General features: G+C 40.2%; 2 protein-coding genes across 7 annotated transcripts; both read left to right on the top strand.

Annotated features, from left to right (window-relative positions):
- The first annotated feature begins 113 nt into the window (after positions 1-113).
- Positions 114-8562, top strand: lca5 (lebercilin LCA5). 5 transcript variants are annotated; one of them, XM_034206948.1, is made up of 10 exons: positions 114-496; positions 951-1033; positions 2219-2631; positions 3201-3442; positions 3939-4244; positions 4998-5135; positions 5258-5342; positions 6158-6294; positions 6395-6590; positions 6668-8562. In XM_034206948.1, the coding sequence occupies exons 3-10, from the start codon at positions 2241-2243 to the stop codon at positions 7564-7566; spliced, it is 2394 nt and encodes a 797-aa protein (XP_034062839.1). In that variant the 5' UTR covers positions 114-496; positions 951-1033; positions 2219-2240; the 3' UTR covers positions 7567-8562. The 5 variants fall into 5 exon arrangements, with proteins under 5 accessions (XP_034062839.1, XP_034062838.1, XP_034062840.1 ...); XM_034206947.1 differs by having other exon boundaries at positions 114-863; XM_034206949.1 differs by lacking the exon at positions 951-1033 and having other exon boundaries at positions 114-302.
- Positions 8563-9156: 594 nt separating this feature from the next.
- Positions 9157-15364, top strand: fam167ab (family with sequence similarity 167 member Ab). 2 transcript variants are annotated; one of them, XM_034206950.1, is made up of 3 exons: positions 9157-9314; positions 12587-13140; positions 14350-15364. In XM_034206950.1, the coding sequence occupies exons 2-3, from the start codon at positions 12793-12795 to the stop codon at positions 14611-14613; spliced, it is 612 nt and encodes a 203-aa protein (XP_034062841.1). In that variant the 5' UTR covers positions 9157-9314; positions 12587-12792; the 3' UTR covers positions 14614-15364. The 2 variants fall into 2 exon arrangements, with proteins under 2 accessions (XP_034062841.1, XP_034062842.1); XM_034206951.1 differs by lacking the exon at positions 9157-9314 and adding an exon at positions 12396-12486.

Below are 15364 nucleotides of genomic sequence, written 5' to 3'. Positions count from 1 at the left end.
TTCCAATCAAATCATATTGTATCCAGAGCACAACATGCACTACAGCGCCCCTCTGGATGTAAAGTGTTACTACAGGGAGCACTGCGGTTGCCATGGTACAGCGTCAGCGGAGGGACTGGAGCAAACCTCAAGGCGTGGACTATAATAACATTATCTGAGGCTGCTGGATCGGGAAAACTCCGTCTTGCTGTTTTATTGTGGATAATTGCAGGACGGCTCATTATTTAAAAAAAAACATAGTCATGACCATCCATCAAGGACGGACGTCAATGCTTTTATATATCCTATGCTGAAATCAAACGGTAGCTAAATTAGCTTAAGTTAATGCTAGCTTGCTAGAAGTTGAAGCTCCGTCGTTATCATTAGCGGGCTGAGTCTTAAAACAAGAAGCAGGGCATTGCTTCTTCTTGCAAAGTTAAACGTAAACTAGCCAACAAGATTTAAAACATTAACACGCGGGACAAAAGGACATGTTGGTGCCAGCAGATGCCAAAGGGTAACGTTAAAACCTCCCACCAGCTGATGGTAGTTTTGTATTGCTATGCTAGCATAATAAGCTAGCATCAACAAGTCGGTCATCTCTCACCGTTAGCTTTATACAACCTCTTTTGGGCTAACGGTTGCTAGTGGCGTTACGCTCAAATGCTGTTTGGAAGCTCAACAATTACTCTCCTTTGGTATTCGTGTTTATTTGATAATGTGGAGTATAGAGCCCACTTAAGTGTGTGGTTGGCTTCAGGCAACTAAACTATTTACTTGAGAGGCAGTTTAGCAACAAAGCACCTGTCAACAGCAGACGGCCTACTTTAATCCTATCTGTCCGTCACTGAGAGCAGGCTGGGGACGCTTGTTGTACCGCTATAGTAAGCCCTTAATAACACGAATCTATTTTTATTTTTTTTATTGAGAGCTTAATAAAGCATATATATTTGTTCTCAACTTATGTTTAGGGACCTCCTGGGACAGTCTGACAATAGAAAGATGAAGTAGAAGATGCCAAAGGAGATGATGGGGATGTAATGTAACCTCTGTGGTGAGTGATGTACCATACTCTGATGCTGATAATTAATATTATTATTATTAATAGCCAATAATAGCCAACCATATTATTCTTATTAATATTCATAATATCACTTTTTGTGATCAAAAACATTAAACAAACTGAAATTGTTAAGTAAATCCGTTTAAATTATTATGCTTAATCTATGTATTCATTTCTAAATGTTAGAGGTGAACAACATTATATAAGGGCCACTTAATTTATTTGTTTAAAGTGTTTCGTCTGTTTGTTCATTTAACAAAGCTTTTTACCCTCATTTACACTTTTTTCTGATTATTGTAATGATGCTGTGTGTGTACTGTTGTTGCCATAGATACTTATCCATCAAGTGTTTCTATTATTGTCAAGGCAGATGAAAGGGCCAGATGACTGCATGATGATATGAGAATATTATGGTTGGCTATTAGTTTTTAATATGTATTCCTTAATCTACTCAAGGTTGTTTGATCCCTTACAATCAAACTCTTAAGTGGCATGGGCTTTTGTCCTTAAATACTAAAACAAGGCAATTTTATATAATAATTGATATAAATACAGTTATTCACAAAATATTCTCCGAAGAATTCTACATATTTATATATATACAAAATAGTGTCAGCATACAATAAATATATATGTGCATGTTATTACATGACATTATGTATATATGCAACACCATATTTACAATCAGCCAAATAAAAAGTATCAGGTAAGAATTGTAAATGTTCCTTTTTTTCTGTTTTCTTTGAACACAAGTTTACAAGTCTTATATTCCAGTAAGAAATAATCAACTGGCTGTTTAATAAGTCACCAGGGCAGACAGAGGCATGTTAGTGTGTTGTCTGTAGCAGCAGTGCTGTAAGGTAGTGATATCATACATCATTCAGCCTCATGGAAACTTCCACCTCTTGTGTGTTGTCGCTTAGTGACCAAGACACACAATACAGAAAATCTTGCGAGAACGCAGTTGGACTATGTTCTTATAAGTGGTTTGGATTCATGGTTTGCATTGTTAAACAGTTGAGATCAGATTACCAGGAGATGTTTTTTATGTTAAATTATAAATCAGGTAAAACACATCCTACAGTTTGTTATTGGTACACTTTAATTTAGAAAATAATCCTTATGTAGTTCAAAGTCTGACATGTTTCTTTTCCCTTGTGTTTGAATTCATCACAGCATTTCTTCTCCGAGTGACAGCATGGAATCTGAAAACATGACCGACCCGTATGAGGACAACCGTGATGTCGATCAAAGTCGTCAGTCACTCCGCAGTTCAAAGAAGGATTCACGATCATCACACTTCGAAAAACGCAAAAAGAACTCCCGGGACAATCTCAAGGACGAGGTGGAAAAAGAAAGCTGTGTTGAGAGTAGATCGAAAACCCGAACCTGGCGTTCAGATCCAGATCGGGACCAGTTATCAGACGGAGAGGGACGAAGAAGTAGTGGGTCGTTTTACTCAGACGACTATGACAATGAGTCTCCCTCAGAGCGCTCGAACTCACCATACTCCCGGTCCCGGACTCCAACTGCTACTCCTCGGAGAATGGTGCGTTCAAAAAGGATTTCTAACAGCCCCCTCAAGACAGGTATGTAAAGTAAGGATATGTTCAAACTCATCTTGTAACCTTTACTGGCTACATTGGATTTAATGTCCAGGTGATGGCAGTATAAGGCAGATTTGAACATGGTCATTTAATGACAAGACTATACTCCAGCTTTGACTAACACATCAATACAATCTTTCATTCAGAAGTTCTATTTGAATCTAATAAAAGCTCCTCACATTCTAATTATGTTTCAATAAGTACAATTGTATTCAAAGGTTTTAATGTCATATGCACATAAGCTACAGTGTAGAAATGGCAATGAACATCTTATTACCCGAGCTCCTCCAACGATGCAACATATATAATAAAATACAAATAAAAAATAGTGCAAGAAGTCTATACATGTAAATAGAATATGATATATACAAGAACAGAATGGGAAATTAAATATTGTACATTAAGACGAAATTAAACACGGTATGTCGATTAGTCTTCAGCCTCAACCTTATTTTCCATGTACCACTACCAGTGCACTTGTTTCAGTATGGTCCTGTCAAAGTGTTTACTGTCTTTATCCCTACATCATGTGTGTTCCTCTATCTTTGCAGGAGGTGTGGGGCGTCGGGGTGTTTCTCGTCCACAGCGTCCAGGTGGCCACCCGCTGACCCAGCATCAGCGCAGGGGAGTGCGTTCACAAAGCAAGGACTCCACGCCTCCCAAAGACCTGGACCTGGTGACCAAGAGGATGCTCTCAGCCCGCCTGCTCAAGATCAATGAACTGCGTAACTCACTCGCTGAGCTGCAACAGCGCACTGATGAGCTGCAGAAGGAAAATCGAGTTCTCAGACAGGTAGGTTTACCACTCTAGTTCGGTCGAGGTTAAATAAATAAGGCCAGGAAAGGTTGAGAGTTTTAAGTGAGCAATGTCGGATTTTAGTGGCAAGTATGGATCTTTAAGAAATCTTAAAAGGCCCTGATTAAATCATTTAACACCTACATTTAGGTTGAAATGTCTTAAATCAATCCCTTAAAAAGTCTTAAAAAATAAATGGGAACTAGTATTTTATGAATGTTTTTTTTCTGCTGTTGCATTCTCAACAAAAATCTTTAAAAGAGAAAAAGACCTAATATCTAATTTGTTTGAATTTGTTTTTTTGCATCATGAAATGTGTTAAACATGAAATCGAATTTCCCTTTAGCTGTAGGAATCCTATAAAATAAAATAAACACACATCTCTGTTGGAAAATCAATCCCATAACCCTTTACCTTAATAAACATTTTCTAACTCATCATTATTAATACCTGTGGTGTCCTGAATTCGAATGTCCGCTTTTCCATGCTTCAGCTTCAGGTGCGCCAAGATAAAGCCCTGCAGCGCTACGATGACACAGAAAGTGAGATTTCCCAGCTGATTTCGCGGCACAACAACGACACCCAAGTGCTGCGCGAGCGGCTCAGACGCACCCAGGAGCGGGAGCGGGCCGCTGAGCGCCGGATGAAGGACAGCGAGGAGCAGCTGCAGAGGAGTCAGGCCACCATCGCGCGGCTGAAGAAGCTCGTCGACCAGCGAGACTTAGGAGCCAGAGACGAGCTCAGCCGCAAGCTAGAGGAGGAGAAGACCCGGGCCCTAGAGGCAGAACGCAAGATTAAGGTACATTTATTTACTTATTAATAGTTACGCATTACTTTGCAGTGTTTCTTTTCTAGAATGTAATGCTATTACTAACTAATCTGTACGGGACTTTAAAGGCCTCTGTGTTGTAGATATAAGGGAAATTGCCTAAATAAATCAGGTTTTAAATTTTTACAAAATCTGTAAATAAATGAAGTAAATTACATTATTGCCTGCTGTTTACACCACAGTAAAAAAACACCTGTTCAGATTTGATAGAATTGCTTTATAATAATTTATAAGTATTTGTCATACTTCTGTACATTTCTTTTTTTGTTTATTTGCACAATTAAAAATAATGTGAGTTTTTGAGGGGGATATTGACTTAGACTTGGCTGTTAGAGTTTATTTTCTTCTTGTGTTAGCTGGAAAGTGTCTACATCAGTGTGTGTGTGTGTGTGTGTGTGTGTGTGTGTGTGTGTGTGTGTGTGTGTGTGTGTGTGTGTGTGTGTGTGTGTGTGTGTGTGTGTGTGTGTGTGTGTGTGTGTGTGTGTGTGTGTGTGTGTGTGTGGTGTGTGTGTGTGTGTGTGTGTGTGTGTGTGTGTGGTGTGTGTTGTGTGTGTGTGGTGTGTGTGTGTGTGTGTGTGTGTGTGTGTGTGTGTGTGTGTGTGTGTGTGTGTGTGTGTGTGTGTGTGTGTGTGTGTGTGTGTGTGTGTGTGTGTGTGTGTGTGTGTGTGTGTGTGTGTGTGTGTGTGTGTGTGTGTGTGTGTGTGTGTGTGTGTGTGTGTGAAGGAGCTGGAGCGTAGCATGGAGCTAACAAGCGGCAGTTACCAGAGGCAGCTGGCTGCAGAGAAGAAGAAGACCATCAGTGCCCAGGGCGAGATCCGGACCCTGCAGGAGGAGCTGCAACGACTGACCAATAAACTCAAGGTCCAAACACAGAAAATATACTTTGGAATATCCACTAAGGCAAACTGTATCTTCCTCTTTGATTTGGTATAAAAAGCAACATTGTACGAAATGTTCACTTTGTTGATTCCTTTTCTTTTTAGGAGAAGGAGAGAGAACTAGATGATAGGAACATCTATGCCAACCGCATGATGAAACCTGCCCCAAGGAAAGATGTTGAGCGGAAAAGTAAGGCCACAATTTTGGTTCTAGGTAGAAAGAAGCTTATTTGTGCAGTTAACCAAAGAGTCTATTACAAAGACTGAGGAATTTTGAAGTGCGGACTGTATGAGATAATTATCTACCTACAGTCGGCAAGCCCACATTTAGCATAAAAGGACACCAACACAAGTACCAGCACAGGAGCTAAGCAATGCACTTCAATGGATTATGGGCAGTAGGAAAACATATTTTAGCCCCCTAAAAGAAAGGCTAGAGTCTAGACCAAGATATCGATCAATCTAACTGCATGCAATAAGTAGAATCGTTTTTACCAATATACCTTCCCGTCATATCGCCCTTTTCAACAGTGAACCTGTAATAATGGAAGTCACACAATGAAACAAACATATCGAGCACACAGTAAACCAGCAATTTATTTATTCTCCAATCTTAAATGACTGTTTTTATCAATGGAGTCTGGTGGCTACCCATTGATAAGGGCTGTCTAATTGCATGTGGTGAAAATATTCAATATGAAGCGTAAACTAAAACTGATATTGATTTTTGTGTAGGTTTTAAACTTTGGAAACTTCCCTCATACAATACCACCACTTAATACAATCTGTACTATCCCTTTAAGTTCAGATGGTCATTGTAGACCTGTAAACATCTATACATAAGCTTCTCAAATGTTTGTATATTTATCCATATTGAAGTAGTTTTGAGAAGCTGATGAACATTGATGCTAATACATATTGGAAACTAGTGATCAAGGTTTCATGGTTTGCAAAAGGACTACAAAATGAACTTTAATATTTATTCTGCTCTTGTTTCACACGTAGTCCCCAGCAGGGGCAGCACTAAGGCAGTGCAGACTAAAGACAGGGCGCCCAGTCTGGATTTCCCCACTCCTCCCCCTGCCATCACTGATACCAATGGGTACAGTGAACAGGCACCTGATGAGTATCTATCGCTCAAGGTAAATTCACTGTACCCAACATTCACATTTATTCCCCTCTCAGCGTCATTTGTCTGTCATTCACCTTTTACGCCTCTTTCTCTCAATCCATTTACTTCAGCAGGAGTTTGCCGGTGTTGACAGACAGGTGGAGACAGAGGACCGACATCTAAAGTGGGAACAGCAGAAGACAAGCAACAAAGAAATAGTAGGAAACAAGGAGAAGGAGAACGATAAAGAGCTGCAAAAAGAGGAGAAGCTGCAACTGAACCAGGAGCTAAACTTTCTTGAGGAGAAGGCAAAGCAACTAAGAGAAGGTAAGATGAGCATAGAGTACACATTTGCAACACTAATGCATTAAGAAAAGGATTAAAACATGGTCTTATGTCCACAGAGGAGAAAAAAGAGAAAGAGGACAGGAAGAGGATGAGTTCCCTGTTACGCCAGGAGGAAGAGAACAACAGGAAGCGGGGCCATGTCCAGGAAGAGGTGGACAGGTGGAACCACGGGGCTCTGTCCAATCGGCAAACGGCAGAGGAAGCACGTCGCACAAAAGAACTGCTGCTGGCTAAGATGCGTGAAATAGACCGCCAAGAGCACGGATCTCAGGATGCCATTTTTGCTGAGTCTATCCCTTCTGAGTCCAATAAGACCACCAGTAACCACGCTTCTCCTCGTCTTCCTGAGCAGAGAAACTCTTCCGTTTTTAACCTCACAGAACCAGAAGAGTCGGCCGGTTTCCGTGCTGGAGGCGGGGACAGTGGAAGGAAGAGATCAGGCATGGAGGGTGGAACTGCCACAGCAGGAGTGGGAAGGAGAGCACTGCGGACACAAATCTCCGGTGACGACCTGGCATTCGGGAGCTACGCGCCTTCATTCGGGAATTCAGCTTCTCGAGGTTCTTCCGGCTTCCCTCCCCCTCCACCGAAACAGGACAGGGACTCGTCGTTAGAGGCGATAGGTGTTTTTAGCCTCAGAGGGGTGGAGACAGAGAAAGAAAAGGACTCGGACGGAGGAGCGGAGAAGGACAGGAAGGCTAGCCTCATGCAGCAACTATTCGGAGCTCTGGCAACACCTCTGGGGGACAGTGTGAGCACATACAATAAGATGGAGGTCCTCAAAAATCCTCCAACTACCAACGGGGTGCGTAAAAGGGACGGACTACTCAGCTTCAACTCAGGGTCTTCTACTCCTCCAGCATCCTCCCTCAACACCATCCACGTGGCAGATAGCAGGCCTGCCATCCGTGCCATCACCTCATTTGATGATGACATAGAGGAACTTACTTTATGAAAATAATTTCGATTTGAGGTAGTCAGGCTCATAAAAGGCCATCACTGATGTCTGAAGTCACAAGATGAGTCAAAAATATAGATAATAATAAAGAGGGCGTCTTTGGCTCAGATGGTAGATGGTTGTCCGACATCGGAAGGTCGATGGTTCAATCCCCAGGCTCTGCAGTCAACATAAATGCAGTCCATTCACAATAAACATTGTCCTTAAATGTAAGTCTTACCACTATTTATTTCACAACAAAAATGTCCACATCATCAGCAGAAAAAATTCTTTTTCTACAGATTTTCTTAAATATTTTCCAACAATATAAATGAAAAATTAAATAACTTGTGTGAATGTTTTTATGTAGAACATTTATGGTTTAATGAGGTGTTGATGAAACTGGTAATACAGGGTTTTTGACCTTTTGATGTTCAGCTTGTAAATGTTGTGGACAGAGACTTGTTTCACTCCTGTTGTTCACTCAAATATTTAACAGATGTGTGATTCATTATTGGATATTAGCCCTGGAAAAGAGATCTTCCAGTACTGTTAGTCTGGGGTTGCTGATGTGATTGTTTGGTTTGGACATGTATTTTATGTTTAGGCTCTGTCATTTTGATTTATTTTACAGTCCATACCTCAATAATCTAGCACTAAGCAATATGACAATCACTGTATGATCAGAGATTCTTCCTGAATGTCTGACATCTATATAAAACAGGTTATTTTTACAACTTTATGAAAATGGCAACTTTCTGCAGGTTTGTAACTACCAATGTAATCATGATATTGATTAAAAGTAACATTACAGGGAACACTTAAATGACCCGAACTACATGTTGCTGCCCTGTTATCAAAGGATGGAAATATATTATTATAGGCTCAATGAATGCTTCTGTAGTTGTGTGGGAAATGAAATCAATCAATTAAATGTTGTGTTTGTAAACTACATTAAATGTAGTGGGGACGTAACAGGACCATAGACTGTATATATAAAGGTTTGGACAAAAACTAACAAATGTGTTCCCTTGACTTGAAGATATTGTAAAACAGTAACCATTAATATTCATTAAAACAATATGTCTTAGGGCCAGTCCCCTGCACTCGGTCTCATGTGATGACAGACAATCAGCACTAAAGCAAACCAGGAGAAATTACATGCTATATTGAAGTTATATTGAAAAAAAAAATACTTTATTTATATCTATATTTATTGATGTGTTATAGACTGAAATTATACCTTGCAACTCTGAATGTGGCACACAAAAGTGCATCAGTAAGCTTTAAAATTAATAGTTTTGTATTCAAATGTCCCATTAAACAATTTTGAAAAGGTTTTTGTACCTTTTTGTGGCAATTTTGGTAACTTTCGTGATGGATGAAACTTGTAACAGTTAAAACAAACGTTGTAGTCTGTATTTAATTGTCGATTTTTTCACATTTTGTACCTGTTGTCAAATTTGTGTTTGTTTTAAAAAGTGTATTTTGTTGAAAATAAATGATAGTAAAAGTGAAGTTGTGGCGCACTTGCAGTAATATCCGTGCGGCGGGAAGTCTGATTGGGATTCCTGGGACGTCTCCAGGCAACCAGAACCTGACGCAACCTCCCGCCCCTCCTCCGGTAGCTCTCTGCTCAAAAACAAGTGAACCGTGGAGCAGCTCGTGGATGATATGAGCGAGAGAGCTGGCTCGCGACGTGACGGTCTCCACTGATGTCGCTGCTTGAACTACAAGTTTGTCTTCTGCGGGGAGATTCACAAAAGGTAACGAAACACACGCAGTTTGAATTATATTAGCCTGTTCCACATGATGGTGGTGGTGACTGCAGCACGGTGTCAAAAAAGATAGAGCAGGTTAAAATAAATGTTGAAGTGAGCTCGCAGTGCCACCTAGTTTACTCGTTCAAATGTAGCCTTAACATGTTGCAATGTGAAATTATGCTAGGCTATATCCTGAAGAAACAAACTAGAACTAGTTACATGGGGTTTTATTTATACATTTCGCTACATGAACGATGAGCAATGGTATGCTATTTGTTAACCACAACGTTATGTTTTGTCGTCAATGCTTAGTCTAAAAGTATTGTCAAGTTCATATTTAAAATTTGAAATCTAAAGACAGTAATACAGCATTAAGTTGCATGTGTCAAGTTTAACTCATGCACAAGTGGAAAACTTTATTTGTAATCTTGATTATCATTTACCAATATAATCTTAACCTTGTGTCTGTCTATGTAGACATACCATTTTAGGTTGTGTTGTGTATTATTGCCTGTTTATCTTTGGGTTATGGTTTGACTAAAGACCAAAGGACTCATGTTTGATGGTCACCTTGACATTAACCTAGATACAGTAACACAGTAATTTAGTTTTAGTCTCTAAAATGTACTTTATTCAAACTCATAAACAACCATACAAAAACACCTGTTGATACTAATATCAAGTATGGGCTTTCTGCTCCATTTGTGGTTGGTGTAGGCTGTAAATGTTGCACATTATGAACCACAGTCTTTATGAGTTTCTGTTGCCGTAACGAACAAATCCAATATGCCACAGTTATTGGGTGTTTGACTTATAAATAGCTTTAGTTTTTCGGCTTCTCATCTCTTTTATTCCTAGCTATCCTGCTGATGATGTGGATGATTCTCATATGCCCATGTTCAGAACTGTATATCAGCACATAACCTTCCCTCCAGTTCTAATGTAACACCTTTAAATGGAAATGACTCACAGGGGATAAAGCCTGGTCGGTTACTCTGCATTCATGTTTGTTATGTAGACATGCCTGCGTGTGCTAGATGGGAGAGCCATACTTCTTAAGGACGGTCTTTAGCCAGACCTTAAGGGTTGGCATCTCATAACAGCGTCAAACACATTTTATTGGTGTGATAATGCTGTACTGGATGTAGACGAGCCATCCAATTCTGCTGACTTGAAACCAGAGGATTATACGCGCAATACTTGGTGATTTTGATGCCAGTTGAGATATTTGGATATAGCGATAAATGGTCCTTTTTCCCCACAAAGATTTGTCTGAGTTTGTATTTGCCTCAGACTGCATTTGATATTCATATTCAGGATGTAAATGCTGGCTTCCTTAAGAAAAAGCTTCCCTGCTGGTCTATTGACTCTATTGGCTTCACCAAGAGTCTCACAAGAAATCCACAATAAGGGTGGTTATGATTCACAACCATTTAAGTCTTTATAGTTTTCATCAAAGCTCATTATATGCGTACAGTACACACACACTTCCCCTATCTTTCTAAACACCCTGGCTCTGCAGTTCCTATTCACAGTTTAAATCAATATCTCGCTGTACATATAGGGTCTTTACAAACTCTTTAAAAATGCATGTGGCATGGATTTTCCTCTGCTTTCACCGGCCTCCTGTAACAATGTGGTCTCCAGAGACGCACTGATTCCTTTAGAAAAGAATGAGAGGATCCATTCCAGGGCATTCAAACAGTAAGTCAGCTACTCTGCACAGTCAGAGGTCTATTTACCTTGCGGAGCAGCTAAGCCTATCATTAGCTACAAGGGCAATGACTTCACTTCTGGTCTGCTGTGCCCATTATGGAATAACTGAGCACTAACCGCTTATTGAGTGCTTTAAGACTTTGTAAGAGGACACTGGGCAGAAAGTCCGCTTTTGCTTCCACTGCTACGAGCGTGTGTATGCTATATCATTTAAGAGGCTGCATTAACTATTTATTTCCTGAGTTTGTTTTTCCTGTGGGCCTCCAGACTCCCATGCAGTGTTTCTAAACTGGTCACATTAAAAGATATGGTGATTTGTATGTCTTTGTGTAAATGCAACTGCGTATGGATGTATAGCAATAAACAAGAGCAGGCTGCTTAACAATATGTGATGTAACTTTTAGCAATGTAAGCTGTATGGCTTTATGGTAGGAAAGCTAGCGTAGGTTGATCCACCACTTTGGTCCAGACTAAAATAAGTCGGCACATATTTGATGGATTGCCCTGAAATTTGGGATAGACTCTTGTGGTTTTGTGAAGGGAGAGTCCGATTAACTTTCTTTTTTTGTGACCAAATTTAAAGTTGTTTATCGCTTTCCCCCTGCCGCATCCAGTATGGAGAATACATTTCATATGTAAATCAAGTTACTAGTAAAATAGTGTGTTGACATTGCACAACACATCTACATGTATTCACTAAGTTAATCATAAATGCACCCTACATGTACATACATGTATATATTCACATAATGACATGTCATTAAATGCAAAAGGAAATGGTAAAAGATAACACAGTAAAACATTGATTACCCTGGGGAACCCAAGATAAGCACATCAGTGTGCTATGCCTTAGCGAAAACCTTTAATATCATTCATAATTATTTTCCAAACATCATTAAAACCTCCTATCACCATAATTATAACTTAACCCAGGATTAGACTTGCACTTTGTTGAATTGTGTGTTTTTGTAATGTATATAGATATATTAGAAAGGGGTCTATGACTAATAAGTAATTAATACATACTTTTCTTGGCTCTTAATTTATGATTATTCTATGATTTTGTAAGATTATGTTATTGACATACGTTTTTAGCTATAAATACAAGGCTTGCTGTATAAAAGCTAGCCTATCCCCCATTGTGCCCCCCTGCCAGTCCTCTGACCCAGGTTCCACTGTTTAGGTCAATAAGCGCTGACGACATGAAATGGAAAATGTGCAGATTAATTTACATTGGCTGTGACGTTGCTATGGAAACAATGTGTTCCTGTTAAATGAAAAACCTGTAGGTGTGTTTCCTCTGTGCGCTGATTCGTTCTTAACTGATACGAGAGAAGCCAATTGCTCAGTCACGTTACAGAATGAAGGCAAACACGGAAAAGACACAAACTTTCCCTGTCCTCATCATTCAGGACACGTTCTGTCCACTCATAACTGAGCCTGCCAAGCTTCAGCCGAGGTTAGTCTTGCTTGTCAGATGATGACACACTAGTTTTCGTCATTTGGATGAAATTGCCAGTCAGCAAAAGTTTCACAAGTTGTATTTCTCTCCTCTGCAGATCTAACTCTTCCTCTGAAACGCCAATGGAGATGTCAAGGAGCTTTTAAATATCAACTTTCCTGACAGAGACAGTGGACACAGCAAAGGAAAACCATACGATTATGATTATTTGTAAAAACGAATGAGGCCACCAATGAAGAGCAGATATTAATTTTTATTTTTGAAACATTTTGTACAGAGCTTTTTGTTTTGAAAAGATTAATCATGGACAGTACCTCAGCTCCTCAGATTGTTGTGGACAAGGCAGAATGTGAGGAAGACTCGGCTCTGCCTGCAGACGACCATCTCATGGACCTGAAAGCCCTGACAGAGAAGCTGAGACTGGAGACGAGGAGACCGTCGTACCTCGACTGGAAAGCCCAGCTCGAGATGGAAAGCTTCAGAGAGTTTAGATCGGAAAAAAGCCCGGTCACAGAGGAGCCTGAGGGGGAAGCAGCCCCCCCCAAAGAGACCGCAGTGAGGTCTGCTGTGATTCAGTGCAAGATGCCTTCAGGTGCACTGAAGGGGTTCGAGAACATCGATGAAGCTCTCAGCTGGCTGAGGAGAGAACTGGTGAGACGATGCTTACATTATTTTCAATGTAGAAATATATCATCTTTTTTTGTAAACCGGGAAAAGATGACATCATGTTATCCAATTTGTAAGACTATGAGGTCTCATATCACAATATTGATATACAATTGGTTTATTGTCCAGCCCTAGATATTGTAGGTCCTATTTAAAAGTTATTTAGACACTTGAGAATTGCATGTGTACAGATGAAAATACACACTTTGACTCACATTTCTAATTTGAAGAGCCTTACAATTTAGCATTAAAAGGCCAACATAGGAAAAAACTCGGCTAATTAAAATGTAACATCGTGCACTATGTCCAATTAGTGGCCTGCAGAATCCCATTTGCGCTAGCCAGTGAGATGGATGCAGCAGCAGACATTTGTCTCACACTGTTTCTGCCGCTGTAATCTCTTTCCCTCTGCTCAATCACTCAATGCATTCACCCCACGGTTGGTGAGCTTGGCTGCAGCACGCAAAGAGGCACAGTCAGAGGGAGAAACTCTCACAGTATGTGGCCGCAAACGTTTTGCACAAACACAGAGGCCAGGAGAGGTGATTACCATCTCTGCACGGGCGTTTGCACACACACACACACACACACACACACACACACACACACACACACACACACACACACACACACACACACACACACACACACACAGAGGACACGAGAGCGATGAAATGGAGAGAGATTACGATGAGGAACTTCTTTGTTGATGTCCCACTATGAGTTTTCTTTTTGGACTTTGTTACACAATAAGGACTGCAGTCAATCAAGATCATGCATCAAGTAAATAAGTTCCAACTATATCAACAAATTAATTGAAGAAAAAAAAGGGGTTTGGGGGCAATTTTAGGAAGTTCGCGTTCTTTCTTTCTTATTTTATGTCTGTAGGGTAAACATTCAGTTACAACCAGGAAACAATTAGCTTAGCTTACCATAAAGAGTGGGGCAGGTGGTCAAATATGGCCTGGCTCTGTCTGAAGGTCACAAATCTACCAACAAACCTCTCAAACGTACAAATGAACACAACACAATTATAAATCTTAATGATAAAGTTGTAAGATGTCCAAAAACGATTTACTTAGCTAAAACAATAGCGCCATTTTTTTCGACTTTTCACTTCAGTTGAAGACCATTTGATTTGATTTGGTGATCGGGTTGTTTGAGCACCACTGTTGTCCCGCTTCTCTCCATCAGACAGACATGCGGATGCAGGACCAGCAGCTGGCGAGGCAGCTCATGCGGCTCCGCAGCGACATCCACCAGCTGAAGATCGAGCAGACGTGCCACCAGCACCGCCGGATGCTCAATGACGCCACCTTCGGCATGGAGGAGCGGGATGAGCTGTCCGACCTGCTGTGTGAGTGTCCCGTCACCCCGGGGCTCGGCCTCTCCGCCCCGCTGAGGCTCATCGGCGTCACCAAGATGAACATTAACTCTCGACGGTTCTCGCTTTGCTAGTGACTGGGATACAGTTTGAGGCAAAGAACAGCCGGTCTAATCTTGTCTTGTCATGACAGCCCTGGTTGTTTGTTGGATTGTGGAGCAATCTTTTTTTGACCACAATGTTGTGAGGGATGTAAACACCGTTTTAAAGACCCTATAATCCAAGAGAGAGATTTAGGTCATTTGGAAATAAGAATTCTAGTGTTGAAGTAAATATATCATTTGTTTGCCACTTAACTATAATACATGGCAGCTATATACAGAAACCTTTATTTCTTAAAACTACAGCAGATTTTAGAATTTTAGACATTGAAACAGAAAACTTGCCCTTTTTTAAACTACAGTAAAGCAATCTCAATCTTATTCCTGAGCTTTTTAAGCCTCATCAGCGACTACAAGCAGTTTCCTTATATTTGTGTTGTTTGCCAGATTTATCAAGCACAGATTTAAATATATTCTTACTGTATTCAGACCTCTATGTAGGATGTTTCAGCGACAGCTTCTTTCCCTTAATATAAATACATACATACTTTACATACATAAAGTTACATTTAAAAATATGTTTTAATATGGATACCATTTGTACACTATGCTGTACCTTATGCACAATTGAGTAAGCGAGTAGTTAAGTAGTTTAGAAAGCATTTGTAGAATATGATGAAAATTATTCTTTATGATGACTGTCATTTTGCACTAGTTGTTGAAATCGCAGTGGTTTCCAGCAAATTGCTGCATTTCGTTATAAATAAAGAAGTTTAGCTCTTGG

Source organism: Gymnodraco acuticeps, unplaced genomic scaffold, assembly GCF_902827175.1.
Source record: "Gymnodraco acuticeps unplaced genomic scaffold, fGymAcu1.1, whole genome shotgun sequence".
In the NCBI taxonomy this organism is placed as follows: domain Eukaryota; kingdom Metazoa; phylum Chordata; class Actinopteri; order Perciformes; family Bathydraconidae; genus Gymnodraco; species Gymnodraco acuticeps.
This window is presented reverse-complemented; position numbering and strand designations above follow the sequence as displayed.

Coding starts and splice junctions, on each gene's coding strand:
- fam167ab (XM_034206950.1), top strand. CDS start 12,793: ATGGACAGTACCTCAGCTCCTCAGATTGTTGTGGACAAGGCAGAATGT. Junction 13,141..14,349: donor GCTGGCTGAGGAGAGAACTG/GTGAGACGATGC, acceptor TCTCTCCATCAG/ACAGACATGCGGATGCAGGA.
- lca5 (XM_034206945.1), top strand. CDS start 471: ATGTTGGTGCCAGCAGATGCCAAAGG. Junction 4,245..4,997: donor AGGCAGAACGCAAGATTAAG/GTACATTTATTT, acceptor GTGTGTGTGAAG/GAGCTGGAGCGTAGCATGGA. Junction 6,591..6,667: donor GGCAAAGCAACTAAGAGAAG/GTAAGATGAGCA, acceptor TTATGTCCACAG/AGGAGAAAAAAGAGAAAGAG.